This window comes from Ranitomeya variabilis, chromosome 6, assembly GCF_051348905.1.
Source record: "Ranitomeya variabilis isolate aRanVar5 chromosome 6, aRanVar5.hap1, whole genome shotgun sequence".
Classification (NCBI taxonomy): Eukaryota; Metazoa; Chordata; class Amphibia; order Anura; family Dendrobatidae; genus Ranitomeya; species Ranitomeya variabilis.
In genome coordinates this window covers 243,526,424-243,543,506 of record NC_135237.1, presented here as the reverse complement: position 1 = coordinate 243,543,506, position 17,083 = coordinate 243,526,424, and the positions used below count along the sequence as shown (strand labels likewise).

The 17,083-nt window shown below is 43.6% G+C and overlaps 1 protein-coding gene across 1 annotated transcript in view; it reads right to left on the bottom strand.

Annotated features, from left to right (window-relative positions):
- Positions 1-17,083, bottom strand: part of ZNF830 (zinc finger protein 830) — a 255,034-nt gene that overhangs the window by 184,436 nt on the left and 53,515 nt on the right. Inside the window, exon 3 of the mRNA XM_077269538.1 lies at positions 12,647-12,770. Coding sequence (XP_077125653.1) covers positions 12,647-12,770 — 124 coding nt within the window. The remainder of the gene's footprint in view (positions 1-12,646; positions 12,771-17,083) is intronic.

Sequence of the window (17,083 nt, the reverse complement as noted above, 5' to 3'; positions counted from 1 at the left end):
ACCATGGAATAAATGGCACTATAAAAATGTATAATAATAACAATCCTATCATTCAATGTACACCATTCATAAAGCTGACTGAGGCATATTAAAACATAATCCTAAGCCTCCCCAACATGTTTCACAATATAAACTAACATTAGGGGATTGAGGCTATACTGAACCAGCAAATGGGTTACCAGACCTTTTAAAGGTCTGTAAATACTTATGAATTCAGCAAACAGATAATCTAGCGGTATCCAATGACATATACCAACTCATGCAAATTTTAACAATTTATATTCTGTAATTAGTAGTATGAATAAAAGTTAAATTTTATGGTCTTTAGTTAGATTTTTTTTTGCCTAACACAATTTGTATATGCTTTAAAGGGTAGCACGTGACTTTGGCGCCATTTGGCAGAGCTGTAATTTTCTGGCACCTCCTGGCAAACCTATCAGGCGGTACAGCAGCTACTCACAGCACTCACCCTTCCCTGAAGGGCAGCTATCGGCGAGCACACATTGGATCAATACTGGCAAACATGTGGAACCTTTAGGCTATGTGCACACGTTGCGGATTTGTTGCGGATCCGAAGCATTTTTTATGCGCAGAATTGCACCAAATCAGCAAAGGAGTGCTCAAGCAATGTTAATCATTGAGAATCCAGAATTGGTGTTTACATGCTGCAGAAAATTCCACACTGATTCGTGGCGTTTTATTTTCCACATGTCAATTCTTTTTATGGATCTGCAGCGTTTCTGAACCCATTGACTTAATTTGAGTCAGTCAAATCCGCAGCTAAACTGCAGGTGTAAAAAGGTCTGTGGATTAGCGTGCCAAAAATGCTGCAGAAAGGAAGGAGGAAGAGTGTGTGGGTGGAGACTGTGTGGGTGGAGGAGACTGTGGGGGCGGAGACTGTGTGTGTGGGGAGAATATGTGCAGTTCCATCTGGGGGCGTCTTTGTTCTTTGTGTGTTTGCGGGCAACTGTGTGTGTGGGTGTCTGTGTGTGTAGCCAGGCATCGTCTAATGGGACTACTACTCCCATCTGGCTATGTCTGCTGTCACAGATATAAGCAAAAGCATGAGCCGATGATGGGACAGTAGTCCCATCATCTGGCGACTGTGTTCAATAGTAAAACAAAAAAAACATTCACACTCACCAAACACCTAATCCCCGATGCCCGCATCTCCTGCAACAAAAATAAAATAATAAACCAACATTTACTTACCTTTCCGCCGTAGTCCATTTATTAACGAGTGTCCCATGACAATCTCATGTGTATTACAGTCACATCAGGAGATGTCACTGCTCTACCCGGCTTCCGGCGATACACTGACAGGAGGTAATCCTCCCGCAGTTTATCACTGCGCCACCGTGAGAGTTCACCGGAGTTCATCAGCTGATCAGCTCTGGTTCTCACTTGCGGCACCGCTGCAAGAGAAAATTCTCACGCAGCGGTGCCATAAGTGAGAGCACAAACTCTGGTTAACTCTCAGTGATACACTGCAGGAGCGATTAGCTCTGGTCAGTGTATCACCGGAGGCCAGGTAGAGCGGTCACATCTCCTGATGTGATTGTTCTACACATGAGATCGTCTTGAAACACTCGGTAAATGGACTACGGCAGACACGGAGTATTTATGTTGGTTTATTATTTTATTTTTATTGCAGGACATCGAGGGATTCGGGGATTAAGCGATGCAGTTAATATGGTAAATTAAGATTCAATAAAGGAGTCTGTGTGATTATTTCAATAAAAAGACTTTATTCTGGCTGTGTATTTATTTTCCATATAACTATAAGATTAGTAATGCATAGGTGTCTTATTGAGGCTTCTCCATTACTAAGCCGGGGGTTTGATATCACCGGACAATACAAAGGTGACATCAACCCCACAAATATTACCCCACTTGCAACCACAACAAGGCAACTGAGGCTAAGCGCCAGAATTGGCGCATCTAAAAGATGCGCCATTTCTGGGGTGGCAGAGAGCGGATGTTTTTAACCTGGGGGGGTGTCAATACACAGTACAGACCAAAAGTTTGGACACACCCTCTCATTTAAAGAGACACTCGAGTAACAAGCATATTTGCTCATCACTACTCAATACACATCTAGATAAGTTCCCTAAGGGGTCTAGTTTCCAAAATGGTGTCACTTGTTGGGGGTTTCCACTTTTTAGGCACATCAGTGGCTCTCCGAAGATGAAATGGCGTCCACTAAATATTCCAGCAAATTTTACATTCAAAAAGTGAAATGGCGCTCCTTCCCTTCCAAAGCTCTGCCGTGAGCCCAAACAGTAGATTTCCCCCACATATGGGGTATCGGCATGCTCAGGAGTAATTGCAAAACAAATTGTATGGTCCATTCTCTCCTGTCACCCTTGTGAAAGTAAAATTAAAAATAGGTCTAAAGGAAAATTTTTGTGAAAGAAAAGTAAATGTTTATTTTTTTCCTTCCACATTCCCAAAATTCCTGTGAAGCACCTGAAGGGTTAATAAACTTCTTGAATGAGGTACTGAGTACCTTGAGGGGTGCAGTTTTTAGAATGGTGTCAATTTTTGGTATTTTCTGTCATATAGGCCCCTCAAAGTCACTTCAAATGTGAGGTGATCCTTAAAAAAATAGTTTAGTAAATTTTGCTGGAAAAATTAGAAATTGCTGGTCAACTTTTAACCCTTACAACTTCCTAACAAAAAAATATATATATTTCCAAAATTGTGCTGATGTAAAGTAGACATGTGGGAAATGTTATTTATTAACTATTTTGTGATATGACTCTCTGATTTAAGGGCATAAAAATTAAACGTTTGAAAATTGCTAAATTGTCGCCAAATTTCCAATTTTTCTAACAAATAAACGCAAGTCATATCAAATAAATTTTACCACTAACATTAAGTACAATATGCCACAAGAAAATATCAGAATCACCGGGATCTGTTGAAGCGTTCTAGACTTATGACCTCAAAGTGACAGTGGTCAGAATTGAAAAAATTGGCCTGGTCACGAAGGCAAAAACAGGCTGTGGTGTGAAAGGGTAAATCCCAATTCTCTACATTTTTTTTTTTAAACGTGGAAGGCTTGCTGCATGCCCCATTTGTTGCAATTCACAGTGGCAGCTCCCCATAGACTTTAATGGAGAAATGGAGAGAAAAAAGATATCTGATTACTTTTTCTGTCAACTGTTAAAGAAAATTGTAATCACCTTCTTTAAAAAGGAACCTGTCTCAGCAGGTTTTCCCAATATAGTGCAGCCTTCACCTTTAAAGCCTCAGTTACAGCATTCTACTATGCTGTGTACAGTGAGGTCCAAATTATTGAGAACATTGGATTTAATCGTCAAAAAGATGTCAGTTTTTTTGCTTTTCAAATAAACTCATGGATGGTATTGTGTGTTGGAGCTCTTTTGATCGCTGAAATCAATGTCAAAACACCTGTGAAATACAATAGAGAAAAACATACTGGCACCACCACTAGGGTGAAAACTGCTGCTCGGATAAAAACAGGCCCCTGTAAACAGTCTCAGATTAAATTAATCCTAAAATGTATATACCGTGCACTTAAGTGCACATAAGGCTAAAAATGGATACACTGACCATAATTAATAGACAAGTACCATATATACTCAAGTATTAGCCGAGATTTTCAGCGCATTTTTTGGGCTGAAAGTCCCCCTCTCGGCTTATACTCGAGTCATACCCAGGGGTCGGCAGGGGAGGGGGAGCGAGGGCTGTCTAATTATACTCACCTACTCCTGGTGCGGTCCCTGCAGGTCCCTGGCTTCCCCGGTGTCGGCAGCTTCTTCCTGTACTGAGCGGTCACATGGTATTGCTCATTACAGTAATGAATATGCGGCTCCACCTCCCATAGGGGTGGAGCAGCATATTCATTACTGTAATGAGCGGTAACGGTGACCGCTCAGTACAGGGAGAAGCTGCGGTGCCGGGGAAGCCAGGGACCTGCAGGGACACAGCGCCAGGAGCAGGTGAGTATAACGGGGAGGGGAGCGCTGCGCGATATTCACCTGCTCCTCGTTCCGGCGCCGCTCCATCTTCAGCGTCTTCTGCAGTGACGCTCAGGTCAGAGGGCGCGGTGACGTGGTTAGTGCACGCCCTCTGCCTAAACATCACTGCAGAAGACACTGAAGATGGAGCGGCGCCAGAACGAAGTCAGGTGAATATTGAAAGTGCCGGGGGCCTGAGTGACGGAGAGGTGAGTATATGATTTTTTTTTTTATCGCAGCAACAGCAAATGGGGCAAGTGTCTGTATGGAGCATCATATGGGGACATAACGTTTGTGCAGCACTATATGGGGAAAGTGTCTGTATGGGGCCATAACGTTTGTGCAGCACTATATGGTGCAGGTGTCTGTATGGAGCATCATATGGGGCCATAACGTTTGTGCAGCACTATATGGGGCAAATGTCTGTATGTAACATAGTAACATAGTTATTAAGGTTGAATGAAGACTTTAAGTCCATCTAGTTCAACCCATAGCCTAACCTAACATGCCCTGTATATATACTCTGTAACATTATATTTTTCAAGAAAGGTATCCAGTCTCCTCTTAAATTTAAGTAATGAATCACTCATTACAACATCATACGGCAGAGAGTTCCACAGTCTCCCTGCTCTTACAGTAAAGAATCCACGTCTGTTATTATGCTTAAGCTTTTTTTCCTCCAGACGTAGAGGATGCCCCCTTGTCCCTGTCTCAGGTCTATGATTAAAAAGATCATCAGAAAGGTCCTTGTACTGTCCCCTCATATATTTATACATTAAAATAAGATCACTCCTTAGTCTGCGTTTTTCCCAACTAAATAGCCCCAAGTGTAATAACCTGTCTTGGTATAGCAGACCCCCCGGTCCTCTAATAACCTTGGTCGCTCTTCTCTGCACCCGCTCTAGTTCAGCTATGTCTTTCTTATACACCAGAGACCAGAACTGTGCACAGTATTCTAAGTGTGGTCAAACTAGTGACTTGAATAGAGGTAAAATTATGTTCTCCTCATGAGCATCTATGCCTCTTTTAATGCATCCCATTATTTTATTTGCCTTTGTAGCAGCTGCCTGACACTGGCCACTGAATATGAGTTTGTCATCCACCCATACTCCCAGGTCTTTTTCATTGACGGTTTTGCCCAGAGTTTTAGAATTAAGCACATAGTTATACATCTTATTACTTCTACCCAAGTGCATGACCTTACATTTATCCCCATTAAAGCTCATTTGCCATTTATCAGCCCAAGCTTCTAGTTTACATAAATCATCCTGTAATATAAAATTGTCCTCCTCTGTATCGATTACCCTGCAGAGTTTATCTACAAATATTGAAATTCTGTTCTGAATGCCCCCTACAAGGTCAATAATAAATATGTTAAAAAGAAGAGGGCCCAATACTGACCCCTGTGGTACCCCACTGCTAACCGCGAGCCAGACCGAGTGTGCTCCATTAATAACCACCCTTTGTTTCCTATCTCTGAGCCAGCTCTCAACCCACTTACACATATTTTCCCCTATCCCCATTATTGTCATTTTATGTATCAACCTTTTGTGAGGCACCGTATCAAAAGCTTTTGAAAAGTCCATATACACTACGTCCACTGGGTTCCCTTGGTCCAGTCCGGAACTTACCTCTTCATAGAAATTGATCAAATTAGTCTGACAGGAACGGTCCCTAGTAAACCCGAGCTGATACTGGGTCATGAGGTTATTCTTCTTCAGATACTCCAGTATAGCATCCCTTAGAATGCCCTCCAGGATTTTACCCACAGTAGAGGTTAAGCTTACTGGCCTATAATTACCGAGTTCAGTTTTTGTCCCCTTTTTGAATATTGGCACCACATTTGCTATACGCCAGTCCTGTGGTACAGACCCTGTTATTATGGAGTCTTTAAAGATTAAAAATAATGGTCTATCAATGACTGTACTTAATTCCTGCAGTACTCGGGGGTGTATCCCATCCGGGCCCGGAGATTTGTCAATTTTAGTGATTTTTAGACAACACCGTACTTCCTGCTGGGTTAAGGAGCTGACACTTAGGCTGCTTTCACACTAGTGTCGGTACGGGGCCGTCGCGCTGCGTCGGCCCGACGTACCAACGCATACTGTGAAAAAAATGCCCGACGTGGGCAGCGGAAGCAGTCTTACGACGCTTCCGCTGCCCCATTGTAAGGTCCGGGAAGGAGGGGGCGGAGTTTCAGCCGCGCATGTGGGGTCGAAAATGGCGGACTTGACGCACAAAAAAAGTTACATGTACCGTTTTTTTGTGGCGGCGGTCCGCCAAAACACGACGCAACCATCACACGACGGTTGCGACGTGTGGCAATACATCGCAATGCGTCGGTAATGTTAGTCTATGGGGAAAAAAACGCATCCTGCAGACAACTTTGCAGAATGCGTTTTTTTCTCCTGAACGACGCATTGCAACGTATTGCAAACGACGCTAGTGTGAAAGTAGCCATAATGGGGAATTTTTGTTATCACTGATCATATTGTCTGCCATGGGATTTTCTTTTGTAAATACTGATGAAAAAGAGTCATTTAGCAGATAGGCCTTTTCCTCATCCACCATTTCACCCAGACTATTTTTAAGGGGGCCAACACTATCATTTTTTAGTTTCTTACTATTTATGTAGTTAAAGAATATTTTGGGATTATTTTTACTCTCTCTGGCAATGAGTCTCTCTGTCTCAATTCTTGCTGCCTTGATTTGCTTTTTACAGAATTTATTTAATTTTCTGTATTTATTTAATGCCTCCTCACTACCTACTTCCTTTAATTCTCTAAATGCTTTCTTTTTGTCACTTATTGCGCCCCTTACAGCTCTATTTAGCCATATTGGTTTCCTCCTACTTCTAGTATGTTTATTCCCATACGGTATATACTGTGCACAGGTCCTATCCAGGATGCTAATAAACGTCTCCCATTTTCTTTGTGTATTTTTGTGTCTCAGGATATCGTCCCAGTTAATTGCACCAAGATCATCTCTCATCCATTGGAAATTTGCCCTCCTGAAGTTTAGTGTCCTTGTCACCCCCCTACTACACATCTTATTAAAGGATACACGAAAACTTATTATTTTGTGATCACTGTTCCCCAAGTGACCGCCAACCCTTATATTTGCTATGCGGTCTGGCCTGTTGGTTAATATTAGGTCTAGCAGTGCCCCCCTCCTTGTTGGGTCCTGAACCAGTTGTGAAAGGTAATTGTCTCTCATAGTTGTCAAAAACCGATTACCTTTGCTGGAACTGCAGGTTTCTGTTCCCCAATCTATTTCAGGGTAGTTGAAGTCCCCCATAATAATGACTTCTCCTTGAGTCGCAGCTTCATCTATTTGCTTTATGAGGATATTCTCAATTGCTTCCATTATTTTTGGAGATTTATAACAAACCCCTATCAGTAATTTATTATTTTTTTTCCCCTCAACCTTATCTCCACCCACAGGGACTCTACATTTTCATTAAATTCACCTATATTATCACGCAGGATGGGTTTTAAGGTCGATTTTACAAACAGACACACCCCACCCCCTCGCTTATCTGTACGGTCATTTCTGAAAAGGCTATAGCCCTGCAAGTTAACAGCCCAGTCATGGCTCTCATCCAGCCACGTCTCAGATATCCCCACCATGTCATAATTATGCTCCAACAACATTAGTTCTAATTCGTCCATTTTGCTGGCGAGGCTTCTGGCATTAGTATACATGCACTTTATGTATCTCTCTGTACCTCTATTCTTACTTAAATTATTAACTGTTCTAACCCGACCCCCCATGCCACCGCCACCCCCATGCCACCTTATTTGTGCCCAGGTCACTATTTGCACTATCTTCCCCTCCTATAAATTGAATACCCTCCCCCCCAATCCCTAGTTTAAACACTCCTCCAACCTTCTAGCCATTTTCTCCCCCAGCACAGCTGCACCTTCCCCATTGAGGTGCAGCCCGTCCCTAGCGTAGAGCCTGTAGCCCACTGAGAAGTCGGCCCAGTTCTGAAGGAACCCAAACCCCTCCTTCCTACACCAATTCTTGAGCCACTTATTAACCTCCCTAATCTCCCGTTGCGTCTCTGGTGTTGCACGTGGTACAGGCAGTATTTCGGAAAATACCACGTTGGAGGTCCTTGCTTTCAGCTTGCAGCCTAATTCCCTGAAATCATCTTTAAGGACCTTCCACCTACCTCTAACTTTGTCATTTGTGCCAATGTGCACCATGACCGCTGGGTCCTCACCAGCCCCTGCAAGTAATCTGTCCACCCGATCAGCGATGTGTCGGACTCGAGTGCCAGGTAGGCAGCACACCGTTCGACAATCCCTGTCTTTGTGACAGATTGCCCTATCTGTTCCCCTAATAATTGAGTCCCCCCTCTACCAGCACCTGTCTGGCCTGCCCTGCTCTCCTATTTCCCTCCTTACTGTAGCAGTCACTCCTCTGGCTTTCAGAGGACATGCCTTGCTGCAGCAGTGCTACCCCTGTACTGGCACCCCCCTCATCTGCCAACTTAGCGAACTTATTGGGGTGTGCCAGATCAGGACTAGCCTCCCTGGCACTCTTCCCTCTACCCCGCTTTCTGAGTGTCACCCAGCTTGCTCCTCCACTGTCCTGCAGCTCCATCCTACCATTCCCCCCTCACCTATCCCATTGAGCGTCTGCTCTGTGAGCAGAAGACTCCTCTCCATATTGTCTATGGATCTGAGTGTTGCCAACTGCACATTTAGATTCAGAATCTGGGTTTCCAAATGCACAATGTGCTCACATCTCGCACAGCTGTATGCACCCTCAATCGGCTGCTCAAGGATTGCATACATGTGGCAAGATGTGCACTGGATGGCATTAACAATAGTGGAGCACATTTCCTAATGGAGATTGCAGCAGACAAACGTTAAATAAAAAAAAAAACTAACGCAAAGTATTAATAAAATACAGATAACAATTCAGTAATTCTTCCCTTGGAAACTCCCTGAATCCAAAGTCACTGAATCACAAGTCACACTTACCGCCGTCCACACTTACGCTCAGGTCACACTCAGCTCGCTCACACTCGCTAAGCTGAAGATTTAAAGATTTTTTTTTTCTTTTTCCCCTCAGCAGCAATACACCTTGCTGTTCAATGCACTTCCAAAAAAAAGGAGCATCATATGGAGCATCATATGGGGCCATAACGTTTGAGCAGCATTATATGGGGCAAGTGTCTGTATGGAGCATTTTATGGGGCCATAATCAATGTTTGTGCAGCACTATATGGGGGCAAATGTCTGTATGGAGCATGTAATTGGGCCATAATAAACGTTTGTGCAGCACTATATGGGGCAAGTGTCTGTATGGAGTATCTTATGGGGCCATAACGTTTGTGCAGCATTATATGGAGCAAATATCTGTATGGAGTATCTTATGGGGCTATAACGTTTGTGCAGCATTATATGGGGCAAATATCTTTATGGAGCATCTTATGGGGCCATAATCAACATTTGTGCAGCATTATATTGGGCAAATGTGTCTATGGAGCATCTTATGGGCCATTATTAACCTTAATGCAGGATTATATGGGGCTCCTGATTCAATATGGATATTCAAAAACACTTAACCTACTGATGTCTCAATTAATTTTACTTTTATTGGTATCTATTTTTACTTTTGACATTTACCGGTAGCTGCTGCATTTTCCACCCTAGGCTTATACTCGAGTCATTAAGTTTTCCCAGTTTTTTGTGGCAAAATTAGGGGGGTCGGCTTTTACTCAGGTCGGCTTATACTCGAGTATATACGGTAAACAACAATAACATTGGTTTCCCCAATTGCACACCCCTATTAGGCTTTGATAAATCCCCCACTGGTGTGGTAAGGGCGAACTGGAACCAACTTTTGTACTTCACTTCTGTTTCGAGCATTCTGACCACCAGGTAACTGACTTCCTGTTCAGTATGATGTCACACACTGGGACTCCTGTCTCTAAATTCCAAACTCAATGAGCTGCAAGCTAACACCGGAGGGAGCGCTGTCCACCTGCATCAAGATTTTTCCTTAACTCTTGAATAGAGATGGGTGGACACCTGGATGTTTGTGTCCGGCAGGTTCGGCCGAAGAGTCACAGAACATGACCTGGACCCGAACACAGACCACATGCACATGAATGGGGGCCCGAATATCCAGTGTGTGCCACGCTGTCATATGCATGACAGTGCAGCAAACACTACTTCTGTTCGGATCATTACCGCCGGTCAGACAGCCACGGTTCCCAGGCTGATCATCGTACCATGAAGAGATTTGTAGCTGATACAGAGCACTGACGGATTTGTGCGGATAAAGGCATAATGAGGAAGACTTCTGCTAGACAAATTCATAGGACTAAGAGAGCAGCTGCTAGAATAACAAAGCAGCCAACAGATATTTGAAGCTGCTGGTGCCTCTGGAGGCCTAAACCTACTATTTGGTCACTTCTAAACAGTGCTCAAAGGCAGAAACGGTTGTTGTGGGCCTAGACACAAATATATATATATATATATATATATATATATATATATATATATCTCACATATACATACACACATATATATATATATGCAATGGGCATAAAATGAGAGAAACTGGTGTACAGCCTCTGACCTCAACACTATTGAGAACATTTAGAGTATCCTGCAGCAAAAGATCTATGAGGGTGGTAGGCAATTTAACATCCAAACAGCAGCTCTGGGAAGCTATTCTAACATACTGCAAAGAAAATCAAGCAGAAACTCTCCAAAAACTCACAAGTTCAATGGATGCAAGAATTGTGAAGGTGATATCAACGAAGGGTTCTTATGTTAACACGTAACTTGGCCTGTTAGGATGTCTTTAGCTGAAAAAGCTTTTGATTTCAGTAAATGAGATCTCTTATTGCTACAAATTCAAAAAAATGACGGTTTTCAGTTATTTACAACCTAAAAAATGTTTGGGTACTTTGTTGTGCATAATAATTTAGAACAGTGCATAAAAAAATGTAGCTTTGAAAAGAAAATACTGTTTTCATTGGGAGATTTGTCCAAATAAAATCCGATTTATACTCTTAGGGTATGTGCACACGCTGCGGATTACGCTGCGGATTTCGCTGCGGAACCGCAGCGTTTCCACAGCGGTTTCCCATGAGTTTACAGTACAATGTAAACCTATGGGAAACGAAATCCGCAGTGCACATGCTGTGGAAAAAAATGCGCAGCGGTTTATTTTCCGCAGCATGTCAATTGTTTGTGCAGATTCCGCTGCGGGTTTCCACTTGCTCCAATAGAAATCTGCAGGTGAAAACCCGCAGAGAAAACCGCAATAAATCCGCAGTAAAAACCGCAGCGGTTTTGCACTGCAGATTTATCAAATCCGCTGCGGAAAATTCCGCAGCGGAATCCGCAACGTGGGCACATGGCCTTAATGTTTGATGATGATTTGGACATTATACTGACTCATTTGCATTGACGGTTTAGAGAAAAATGGCAGTTGAACAATATTTATGAATGTGGTATAAGTCCTCTAATTAACTCTGCAGATCCCAAAAATGACCTTTTATTAAACCCCCAAACGGTACAGTCTGTTCCGATGAGCGTCTCTGGTCTGGATCTGAGGCCTCCTCTCTTCCTACAATCGCATTTGTGCAACTTGCTTCACATGTATGTTGTGTCCTTCGTCATCCACACAGGTTCTCCCAATCATGCCCCTGTGCCCAACCGCATCAAGCTGTCTTGCCGAGGCAGTGCGCATGCGCCGACTTTACCCCTGCATAACATTACTGTGTGGATGACACAGGACACATCATCCACATGAAAATTAGGAGAATGGCAGTTGTGGAAAGAGAGGAGATGCTGGATCAAGATCAAAAGACACCCACCATACTGGACTGCACTGTTAGTATAATAAAGGGTATTTTGGTGGTCTGCAGAGTGGACTGGAGACTTACATACATCATTCCAGAATACTGCAAAAGAGACCTTAAAGGAGATGGCTGTACCCTACATTGGGAAAACCTGGTGACCTTTAAGATGAACTGCAATCATAGGAAAACTATGGCCTGGATTCATTAAAGCTATTACGCCAGATTTCTGGTGCATAACACTTTATAAAGTTGCTAATTTTTTTTGTTTGTGCAACACGGAGTTACTTAAACATTGAGACTTTTGCTGTTTTCACACCAGTTTCAGCCAGCGTGAATATGCCAGCTCGTCTCATTCATAATCAGATGTAGTGGACCTATGTAGCCTCCCCATTCCTGTGCAGCTTATGGGCTATTGTCATTTTTGCTTTATATGAATCTATGAAATGAGACCAATAGATTTCTTCTCTGTATCATTGGACCCCTTTTTCGGTGTTCATTTTTTCTGTATTAATTTTTCATTAGTTAGTATTAATACTGTTTTATTCTTACAGAACAGACGTACCTTGAAAAAGGCGACAATACACCGAAACGTAGAGTTGTACATGTCTGTATTCTTTTGGGTCTGTCATTTGAAATAATTGATTTTTTGCATCAATAAAATTTGAGAAGTTGAGTGCCAGAAATTACCACTTTTTTGTAGTGTACGTCACTCTGAAATCAAGCCTGATTCATTACGGGGCTTGCATGGTGGGGACATATGATTCAGGAACGCTCTGTCAATAGCTGCCCAAGGGCCACGGTGATAGATATAGCATTTGTAGTTTACCTTTGATACGCTTACTCTCCAGGCTTTCTAAAACTGGACCTTTTCGTTTTGTAGTTTGCAACAACTGTGTAGAAACAGAAGGACGACTGTCTTTCACATTGGCTCCTTTAAGTTCTGCAACTTTCTTAAGAAAAACAAAAAATATATTTATAATAAACACTTACTTAAAGAATAGCTTGTAGAGAAAATATATTTGTCAAATATTGGGGAACATAGAAACATTGGATAGTCTGCTGCCACCTGGAGGCTTACACTAACATTGCAATTAATTAAAATTGGCTGCTCTCTAGCAGACTATACCCTGTCTGTTAGGAGCCATACGTCCTCAGTTTTGTGAGAATGAATTAAGAAGAGAAAAAAAAAAAAATTAATGAGCTTCCCAGGAAGAAAACTTCATTTTAACCCCTTCACCCCCAAGGCTGGTTTGCACGTTAAGGACCATGCCAATTTTTACAATTCTGACCAGTCCCTTTATGAGGTAATAACTCTGCAACGCTTCAATGGATCCTGATTAGTGATCAGACAGCACTAAAATGCTTGGGTGCTCATTGCTCAGGTTGAGCAGATTGGAATACTCAGGTACTCGACCCAAACAACGAGCCCAATGTAAGTCTATTTTTACCATCGATCCCCCCCAGGGGTCCTTTTAAGGTCGAAAAACATCTGAAAATGATGGAAGCACTGCAGAAATGACACAGGAACATCATGGGGACCGCCCCTGGAAGCATTTCTGACTCCAAGGTCACAGCTGTAAGCAATGTTGTCAGAGTTTCACGGCATTTTTACAGGTGCACCAAAAAACATACAAAACCGAAACCAAAATGGATTTTGCTGGGAAACATATTAAAGGTACATCCTTTCCAGGGTAATGACTTGTATATAAGGCAAAATAATGACCGTATTTTTTCGGACTATAAGATGCACCGTACCATAAGACGCACCCCAAATTTGGGGTGAAAATTGCAGAAAAAAAGATTTTTTTATAAGATGGGGGTCCATCTTATTGTCCGAATTTAAGATCTCTTACCTGAGGGCAGGCAGTGGCAGAGCAGGGTCATAGGAGGCATGGTGTCAGCAGAGGTGCAGTGATGCTGAGGCGCGGTGGGCGGTACGGCGTGCACCTGAGCAGGGTCCCTTCCTGCTTAGGTCGGCGACGCCATGGCCTGGTGTCCATGGGGAGGTTGCGGCAGTGCTGTGGCGGCAGCAGATGTGCGGGCACTTCCTCAGGTGGCGGCGGCCAGGGTCCCTTCCACATTTGAGGTGACGCCGCGGCGGTATTCAAGGAGAGCAGCAGAGCTGGGTGAGTCACGGTTTTCCCAGTGGCGGCGGCCATCTTCCTGAGGCCGCGCGTGCGCAGATTCAGTACTCTGCTTCCCAGGGCTTCAGGAAAATGGCCGCGTGAGTCTGCGCATGCGCAGATGGAGATCGCGGCGGCAATTTTCCTGAAACCGAAATCACAATCTGCGAACTCGGCTTCAGGAAAATGGCCACTGCAATCTCAATCTGCGCATGCGCGGCCTCCCGCGGCCATTTTCCTGAAGCCCCAGGAAGCACAAAACTCAATCTGCGCAAGCGCAGCCTCAGGAAGATGGCCGCCGCCACCGGGAAAGCCGTGACTCACCCAGCTCTGCTGCTCTCCTTCAATACCGGGCCGCAGCGTCAGCTCAAATGTGGAAGGGACCCTGCTCACGCCATACCGCTCACCGCGCCACATCATCCCCGCACTTCTGCTGCCACCACACTGCCGGTAAGCCTGCATTTCAACTATAAGACGCACCCCCCATTTTCCTCACAATTTTTTTGGGGAAAAAATGCGTCTTACAGACGGAAAAATACGGTAACCCCAGACCAAAATGTTCCTCCACCACTTGGGCTATGTTCACACACAGCGTTTTTGATGCGTTTTTCAACTTTAACATTGCTTTCAACCAATACAAATGCATTCACTGGGAAATGTCATTGTAACATTTAACAACCCTAGCTGGCCATGTGGTGTGTGACACATAAGCAGACCCATCTTGTTTCATTTATGAAGGAGGGACTCAAAGTCACAAAGCCTATTTTTACTGGTGCATTAGGCGGCATTAATATTCTTAAAGGGCCATTATTAAACAGTGGGTCTCCTATGCTGTTATTGCCTATGCAGTGAGTGGCTGGGCTGCCAACAATTACAACGCACCCTAATACCCCTTTCACGAGAGGTACAGGAGGGCTTCCTGAAAAAAAGTTGCATTGAATGCAAGGCCTGCCCTGCTACCAAGTCATATGCACCCCAATAAGCCTTTGAACCCAGGCACTGGATGGCCACAGGAAAACCCACTTCACATTCTTCAGTTGGTCCTGCCATACTGTTACCTTATGCATTGAATGCAAGGGCCGCCATGACACAAATTTGCACGCACCCCAATCCCCCTTGGAAGAAACATGGAGGAGGGCCTCATAAAAAAAAACAACTATCCCATTACAAAGGAGCGGGTCTCCTAGACTCGTAATACCCATACACTAAGTGTATGGGCTGAAAAACATTTCCCCATGTGGGGTACATTTTTTTTAAATATTTAATGGGGGATCATACACACCCTTGCCAAAAAATTGACTGTCTGTAGCAGCACGGAACACGTGAACCCTGGTGATCTAGTGGTGGAAAATGATGAGAGGTGGAAAAAGGCCTCATTAAAAACTAGGCCCAATTTAAAGGAGCGTGTCTCCTAGACTTGTAATGGGCTGTCAAATATTTCCCCAATGGGGTAGCAGTTTTAAAAAATTATTTATGGGTAGTATCATAGACACCCTTGCCCAAAAATTGGATGGCTGTAGCAGCATACAACATGCTCACCATGGTGATCTAGTGGTGGAGAATGAGGAAACATTGATGAAGGCCTCATTAAAAACTAGGCCCAATGTAAAGGAGTGGGTCTCCTAGACTTGTAATACCCATACACGCAGTGCATAAGCTAAAAAACATTTCCCCAAGGGGGATACATTTTTAAAAAATATACCATGGGCATCATACACACCCTTGCCAAAAATTGGACTACCTGTAGCGACACAGAATAAGATAAACCTGGTGATTTAGTTGTGGAGATTGAGGAGACATTGCTGACGGCCTCATGAAAAATTAGGCACAATGTAAAGGATTGTGTCTCCTAGACTTGTAATGCCCATACACACAGTGCATGGGCTAACAAACATTTCCCCAAGGGTGATAAATTTTTTAAAAATATACTATGGCATCACAGACACCCTTGCCCAAAAATTGGGCTGCCTGTTGTGGCACAGGAGACGCTAAGCCTGATAATCTAGTGGTGAGAATTAGGAGACAAAGCTAAATCATACTAAAATAAAAAATAAATAAATAAAGGATGTGAATCCACCGATGAAAGTAAATAACGAAAGGGAGGGGCGAACACAGGTTCATATATATGATGACAGATTGTGTCCAACGAGATAGGTTTGTCCCTAGCAACAGCTCAGAAACAGGGATATAAAAAAATATATACCATATATACTCGAGTATAAGCTGACCCGAGTATAAGCCGAGACCCCTAATTTTGCCACGAAAAACTGAGAAAACTTAATGACTCGATAATAAGCCTAGGGTGGGAAATGCAGCAGCTACTGGTAAATTTCAAAAATAAAAATAGATAACAAAAAAATGTTAAAAATAATTGAGACATCAGTAGGTTAAGTGTTTTTGAATATCCTTTTTTGAATCAGGAGCCCCATATAATGCTCCATAAAGTTGATGATGGGCCCCATAAGATGCTCCATAGTAAAATATGACCCATATAATGCTCCATAAACTTTATGATGGGCCCCATAAGTTGCTCCATAGAAACATTTGCCTCATACAATCCTGCATAAAGTTTGATTATGGCCCCATAAGATGCTCCATAGAAAATATGCCCCATACAATCCTGCATAGGTTGATTATTGCCCCATAGAAACATTTGCCTAATATGCTGCGATAAAAAAAAAAATGACATACTCACCTCTTGTCCTGAGCAGGCAGGGACCCCGGCTCTTGCGATTTTCACCCATCCCCGTTCCACCGCTGTGTGCCGCCCCAATCCTCCTCGTCCTCCGCAGTGACTGTTCAGGCAGAGGGCTGTGCGCACACTAAGGTAGTCATCACGCCCTCTGACCTGAACGTCACAGGCAGAGGCCGTGGAAGACGGAGCGGCGCGCGGCGGTGGAACGGGGACAGGTGAACATCGTGCAATGCTCACCTCTCCGTCATACTCACCTGCTCCCGATGCAGTCCCTGGCAGCTTCTCACTGACAGATGGTCTCTAGCGCCCGCAACTTCTTCCTTTGTTCAGTGGTCACATCGTACTGCTCATTTAACCCCTTCACCCCCAAGGGTGGTTTGCACGTTAATGACCGGGCCAATTTTTACAATTCTGACCACTGTCCCTTTATGAGGTTATAACTCTG